Source organism: Hibiscus syriacus, unplaced genomic scaffold, assembly GCF_006381635.1.
Source record: "Hibiscus syriacus cultivar Baekdansim isolate YM2019G1 unplaced genomic scaffold, ASM638163v2 tig00111650_pilon, whole genome shotgun sequence".
Lineage (NCBI taxonomy): Eukaryota > Viridiplantae > Streptophyta > Magnoliopsida > Malvales > Malvaceae > Hibiscus > Hibiscus syriacus.
Window position 1 is genome coordinate 981,214 of NW_024063146.1, and position 7,928 is coordinate 989,141.

A 7,928-nucleotide genomic window follows, 5' to 3' on the forward strand; every position below is an offset into this window, starting at 1 on the left:
AAAAGTCGCAGTCAATGATTTAGAGAGAATGATGAGCTTAAGATCATGGATGGTATGAGGTTCAAAGAGAAAGAGAGAAATAATTCATATTCTTTTTTAGTCTTCTGTGAGGGCTTATATATCGACCTTCAATGATTATGTCAAGCATAGAATCATGATGATTACTTGTAGGTTGATCGAGGGGATGATATGATTGTTTGACAGTAGATGTACCTACGACAGATCACGTGAATTTATTAGAGGTCATGTTAAAAAATAATACCAGTCAAAGATATGAAATCCTGGAAACTATAATATACAGAAGGAGTTTTCTGAAGACCTCTTAATTCAAAAAACTTTTTTTTAATAGTCTGATGTGATTACAAGGGTAGTACATATTCAAAATCTTTCTTAACCATTAATAATATACATATACCATGCAAGCATAATTACTTGAACTCAGAACTTCAAAGGAAAATAAACTTCCTTTAACAACTGAATCCACTCGGAAAGTTCATTAGTTGAAAAGCTTTAACCATTGTAAGAATGACAATGAAAATATAATGTGTAGTAAATCTAAAGATTACCAAGAATAAATGCATAAGAAAAGGCAAAAGGATAATTTTTATCCCTAAGGTAGACATAATTTATAATTTTCGCTCCTATTGTATTTTTGCATTAATTTAGCCATCGAAATTAGCCAATTGCATTATTTTACACCCTACCCTTAATTTAAAATCTTAAATTAGGGTTTAAGGTTTAGAGGTTATAGGGTATTAGTTTAGGGTTCAATGTTATCAATTTAGAGTTTTAAGCTAGGAGTAGAGTATAGAATGATGTAATTAAATAATTTTGAGAGTTAAATTAATGTGAAAATACGATAGGAGTAAAAATAATAAATTAAATATACTACAAGAACAAAAGTGATCCTTAAGGAAAAGGAAAGATGATGGCCCGATTACCCCCACTTTGATTATTGCTCGTAAAACTAAACATTGAGTAGAGAAGATGGAGATGTCTCCTAGACGGTGGAGAAAGTGTTTACAAACAAACATTTTATCTCTTAAATAATTAAATTTATTAATTTGGATTATCAAAACAAGTCCCTGTCTGTATGGTCAAAACCGTCGTTTTCATACATTTATTTTAGTTAATTTAGTTAGAAAATAATACGGTCCATTTTTTAATATTCCCTACGCTTATATATATGCTCCATTAGTCCATTCCCATCGCCATTACCAACAACAACCTTCTTCCACAAAACTATCACTTTCTTCTTCCACAAATCAGTATTTTCCGGGAAAATAAAGCTTATAATTGATCTGCAGAAAGCAAAGGAATCAAATGGGGCTGTTGTCAAGGAAAGTGACGTGTAATTCTCATGGACAGGATTCTTCTTACTTCCTGGGATGGCAGGAATATGAGAAGAACCCTTACGATGAGGTCAAGAATCCTAAAGGAATTATTCAGATGGGTCTTGCAGAGAATCAGGTAATATATAAAACCCATAAATTATTTTCATTGAAGAACTTGAAATGCATTTTCTTATAGTTTCTTTTTATTTTTCTTTTTTCTGCAGCTTTGCTTTGATCTTCTTGAGTCTTGGTTGGCCAAAAACCCAGAGGCAGCTTGTTTCAAGAGAGATGGGCAATCCTTATTCAAAGAGCTTGCTCTTTTCCAAGATTATCATGGCTTACCCGCATTCAAACAGGCATTGGTTGATTTCATGGCTGAAATAAGAGGAAACAAAGTAACTTTCGATACGAACAACATCGTCCTCACCGCCGGTGCTACGTCGGCGAATGAAACGCTCATGTTTTGCCTCGCTGAAAAAGGCGAAGCTTTTCTTCTCCCTACGCCATACTACCCAGGGTATGTCTTAAATTACTAATACTACATCAACTCTTTGACCGTTTGACGTTGTAAACATGTAATGTTAATAAACATGAGAATTAAAAGAATTATTATTTTTGTTACAGATTTGATAGAGATCTCAAGTGGAGAACTGGGGCTGAGATTGTACCGATTGTTTGTACCAGCTCCAATGGCTTCCAAATCACAGAATCAGCACTTGAAGAAGCCTACCAAGAAGCACAAAGGAAGAACCTGAGGGTGAAAGGTTTGCTAGTCACCAACCCATCTAATCCGTTGGGGACGACGATTAAAAGAAACGAATTGGACCTACTGATTAACTTCATTACAGTCAAGGAAATTCATTTAATCAGCGATGAAATTTACTCCGGCACAGTGTTTAGCTCGCCGGAATTCATAAGCATCATGGAAGTTTTGAAAGATAGGAAGATGGACAAGAGTCAAGAATGGGAAAGAGTTCATGTTGTTTATAGCCTTTCAAAGGATCTAGGCCTGCCTGGTTTTCGAGTTGGTGCAATTTACTCCAACGATCCCATTGTTGTGGCCGCCGCCACAAAAATGTCCAGCTTCGGCCTAGTTTCTTCACAAACTCAATTCCTTCTCTCCGCCATGTTATCCGACAAGAAATTCACCAAAGAATACCTTTCGAAGAACCACAAGCGGCTCCGAAAGCGACGGAGCAAGCTGGTGTCCGGCCTGGAAAAAACCGGCATCAGCTGCTTAGACAGCAATGCCGGCTTGTTCTGCTGGGTCGACATGAGACACCTCTTGAGCTCCGACACGTTCGAAGCAGAAATGGAGCTCTGGAAACGAATTGTTTACGATGTTAAACTGAACATCTCTCCTGGTTCATCGTGTCATTGCACTGAACCAGGCTGGTTCCATGTCTGCTTCGCTAACATGTCCGAAGAAACACTGAAACTCGCCATGCAACGATTGAAATCCTTCGTTGCTTCCATCACCATTAACAAACAGAGCCATCAAGAGTTGATGAACACCAGAAGAAAGAACCGCACCAATTGGGTTTTCCGGCTGTCGTTCCAGTCATTCCATGATCGGGAGCAAGACGAACGATAAGCCTGGTCAAATTTACTTTTTTTTTCTTTTTGATTCAAAATTATTCATTAATTACACACACACACACAGAGAGAGAGAGAGTGCACTCAACCCATGTGGCAATTTGAAGTGTGTTTGTATAATTTACGATTTCCACTTGCCATGGAAATCTTATTGGATTCTTCAAAACGATTATAGTAAATAATTAGCTTAATCCCATATTCCATATCATCAATTTATATATAAATAATTATCCAGAATCTGTTTATTAATTGCTTGTATTAGTTTAATGTTAAGCAACTATACTGACATGCAGCTGATAACGCGTATGCATATTTTTCCGGCCATACACGGTGACTTGCTCACTATCAGCTACCGACGTTTGCCACTCTTCCACTAATCCCGGTGGTTATTCCACCGACCCTATCATCGGGAATTCTAAATTCCAACTTTATAAGTGTTTTTATTGTAGTTTTTTTTAGCCGCCATGGATATAATCAGGATGAACATAGAATTTTATACTAGTGTGAATTTTTAAAATTTTAAAAGGTGATGAATTTATAAAATTCTAAAATGACGAAAATATATTTTTAATAGAAAATGTATTAAAAATCTAAAATAAATGGTCGATGGTAAATTCAAAAATATTTTTTAGAGTTGGCACATAAATGTTAACGACACAAAATTTTTGAATGGTTTGAGCACGAATCAAATTTCGTGCTAGACACCATTAGTAAAATAGGTAATTAATCGAATGAAATTTGGGTTTCAAGGTGTGTATAATTAGTAAAATAGGTAACTAATCAAAGAAAAATCGGATTTTAAGATAGGCACGTTCAACCCTCGATGGATCCGCCATTGTATATATGATACTTTTAAATTTTAAAAAAAAAATCATATCCGTCCTCTCGATCCATCCCTGAATATAACTTCACTGTTCAAATTTTCTTTATTTATAAAAGAGATGAGTGTGTAGATTTAGATGTAAATAATGCTATAACTGTTTTTCATTTTGTTTCCAAAGTCGTCACCAACAACGCAAGCTTTGGAAAGCAAAAAGTTATTTGCAAGAAATCCTTCAAGTCAAATTTGAACTTTCTAGGGTTTAATTGTTTCCCAAAAAATGGTTTTGAGAGAGTTTACGCGGTTTTCCAGCTAACAAAAACACTGCTTTTTTGTTTTCTTGAATTAATTACTGGTATCTCATCTATTAATCGATTAATTCAGATTGATTACTGGAGAGGTAAGGGCACGCGACCCTCCCAATCTAATTTATTCCATTCACAAACGTCAATGTTTAAACCTTTGACCTTGCTTAAGGAATCTATTATCTCATCCCACTAGACCAACTAGTTGTTGGTTGCTTTTATGTTTTATTTTCTATATAAAAATGTTATAGTCAAATCATTTTATTTATCGATTGTAACATAAAATATCGATAGTAACAATCATGTTATTTTGACATTAAGTATGTAATGCACGTCAATATTCTAGTTACATTATGGTGACCAGATGTGAACTTACTCATAGTTGAGTGTCTAAAATAAGACTCAAAAGTTATTTATATTTATTGCCCACTTAAACGACAAATTAATCTGGGTGATAAAATTGATAAATAGTACTACTTCCGTTTTATTAAATTTGACCCTTTTGGATTTTAAAATTATCTCATTATCATTAGGTGATTATAAAGTAATATATGTTTTAAATACTCTCAATCATTTGACAATAAACGCTCTAGTTACATTATGGCGACCAAATGTGAACATCCTCATAGTTGAGTGTCTAAAATAAGACTCAAAAGTCTGGGTGATGAAATTGATAAATAGTACTACTTCAGTCTTATTAAATTTGTCCCTTTTGGATTTTAAATTATCTCATTATCATTAGGTGATTACAAAGTAATATGTTTAAATACTATCAATCATTTGACAGTAAAAGCTCAATCATCCTTGTAATCGCTAGTGCTCGAACCCATAACCTCTACAAATAACAATGATTACTTTAACCACTAAGGTAAATTGATTCATGCTAATTTATCAATAAGTTAGATACTCATAGTTATGCCAACAAAATATTGCACATCAACTACTCTTCTGTATAAGAGTTAATTACATCTCATGCAGTGGCAGATTTAGAAATTTAAAAATGAACACCTATGAGACTTAGTGCATCCTCCACTGACCACATGTACTCAACTATGATCCTCATTCGAAATTGATAACTAAAATTTTGAATATTTCAACTACATCCCAAATTATGACTCTCATTCAAAATTGATACCTAAAATTTTGAATATTTCAATTTCACCCCAAATTATGACCCTCATTCTAAATTTATCCCCAAACTTTTGAACATTTCAATTTCATCCAAAACTATCAATATATGCTAAACACATTTTTGTTGATAAAATCGTTAAACCGAACTATATGTTATATTTTTTTTAAAGATTAGGTTAAACTATGGTTGAAACTTATTATATTTGGATGAATTTGAGAATAAAATTGAAAGGTTCAAAAGTTTGAGGCATGGGGTATAGTTTGGAGATTTTATTGAAATGTTCACAAGTTTAAGGATTAATTTAAAATGAGTGTCATAATTTAAAGATAAATTGAAATATTTAAAAATTTAAGGATTAATTTAAAATACAAATCATGATTTAAAGACTTTTTATACAATTAATACTTTATATAAATAAAAAATATTTGAATAAATGTGACCAACAACCAGTTGGTTTAGTAGGATAAAACACTATATTCGTCAAACAAGGTTATGGGTTTGAACCTTGATATTTACTAATAGAGCAAATTGGATTGACATAGTCGCCCTTGCCTCTACGGTATTCGATCTGGAGTAGTCAGTAATAGATCAAACAACAATGCTTAATTAAAAAATATATAGTTAAATGTGAACATCAAATCTCAAAACCTACATATTTATTAAATCAATGTAATCATCACTTTATGTCATATTTAATTCGCTTTAGTCATTTCCAGGGAATAATTAGATTATAATTAACCAATCAAATCATGTGAAGATATCATTAATTACAAAGGATGCAATAATCTTCAAACATTTTAATATATACAATAAAGAATATATCATTGACAATTTATCTATACTATCATTTAAAATTTTAATTAAATTAATGTCATCAATTAATTCAGTTGAAAAAAGATTAAATGGTTCAATTTTCATGTTTTTGTTGTTCTAAATAATCTTTATTTTAAACAAAAATTAAATTAAAAATTATTATTTTAAAATTGAACATGAATTAGTAAATTAAAATTATCTATAAAATAAATCTTGTTAAATATATATTTTATATAAAAATATATTTTTTTATTCGCATTTTGAGTACGATAAAATCTACTACTCATTTGGGTAAAGTATACAAATGCTCTACTATAGGGAGTCTCTTAATTATTGAAAATTACAAAATGTTCCTTTAACTATAGGGATCTATATTGTTGAGGCTCGCGACTATTAAAAGTTACAAAATGATCACTCAATCATTCATATGTTTCAAACTTATCCTTTTCTGTTAAAAAATTGTCGATCGTCTATGGTAGACGTTAATCGATTGACTGAGATTTTAGATCATATTTATCATATCCAGTCATTAGGCTAAAATCTAGGTCAGATCACCATCAATTTTTACATAAATGATCCTCAACTACAAAACATTATTTTGTTGATTCCACTGATTATTGAAAGTTATAAAATGGTCCTTCAACTATAGGGTGTTATTTTGTTGAGTCTCATGACTATCAAAAGTTACAAAATGGTCACTCAACTATTCATATATTTCGAACTCGACCCTTTTCTGTTAAAAAATTGACAATCATCTAAGGTAGACGTTAACCTATTGACTGAGATTTTAGGAACAAATTTTATCATATCCAATCATCAAGCTAAAATCTAGCTCAGATCGCCGTCAATTTTTTAACGGACAAGGACAAGTTTGAAACATATGAATAGTAGAGTGATTATTTTGTAACTTTTAATAATCGGGGGACCCAACAAAGTAACACCCCATAGTCAGAGGAACATTTTGTAATTTTCAATAACCAATGGACTCAACATAGTAATGCCCTATCATCGGGATCATTTGTATAATTTACCCTAATTATTTAAAATTGATATAATTGCTCCAACTTGCTGTTGATAACCAATACTATAGTATTAATATATCTCGAATCATTCATCAATGATATGTAATGCACTTCTGTTAAGGTTCTTCTACGTTGTTGATATTGAAAATAATAAACAAATTATTCAAATATCAAACAATCTCGAACTAATGATAGAGTGGTCCATATTTTGATTTTCTGAATCGCAAGGATGTAATATTGTATAGTAACAAAACGATTTTGCTTTAAAATATTATTGCTTTCTTCGATAATAAATATATAAATTTTAAACTCACCGCAAATAAAATTATCAATTAAAATTATCGGTTAAATCATTGAGATATTATTTTTTGCAAAAATAAAAATTTCATATAATAACTATCCTAATTTATTTCCTTAAATAGGAGGTTCTTTACAAGGACGCAGAAAAGTCGCATGGACCTAGGGATGGACATAGGTTGGGTCGAATTTTCGGTTAATCTAACCCGACTCAAAAATTATAAATTTATCTGATATAAATTCGATCTGAAAATATACATCCTTTACTTAATCTAACCTGGAAGTTATACACCCAAAAATTATACATCCGATCTTAACAATATACATCCTTTACTTGAACCCGACTTTTCTTTTTGAGATAAAAGTCGAACCCGACTCAAAATAATATATTTGTAAAAAATATTAATTTATTTAATAAAAATAGGGATTTAATTGAAAAAAATAATATATAGATGGATATTATTGCAATTATCCCTAAATATAAGGTAAAATTACATTTTTTGGGTCGAATCAGGTCGTATATTTTTTACCCTAAACTATAACCCACCCCGACCTGAACATAATCTCTAAAATAATACGACCAAAACCCGATTCTTTTTTTAAAAAAAG

At 31.5% G+C, this 7,928-nt stretch overlaps 1 protein-coding gene across 1 annotated transcript; it reads left to right on the top strand.

Annotated features, from left to right (window-relative positions):
* The first annotated feature begins 1,311 nt into the window (after positions 1–1,311).
* On the top strand, positions 1,312–2,959 carry LOC120166946 (1-aminocyclopropane-1-carboxylate synthase 3-like). Its single transcript, XM_039176097.1, has 3 exons — positions 1,312–1,470; positions 1,559–1,851; positions 1,959–2,959. The coding sequence occupies exons 1-3, from the start codon at positions 1,324–1,326 to the stop codon at positions 2,926–2,928; spliced, it is 1,410 nt and encodes a 469-aa protein (XP_039032028.1). The 5' UTR covers positions 1,312–1,323; the 3' UTR covers positions 2,929–2,959.
* Positions 2,960–7,928: the final 4,969 nt, after the last annotated feature.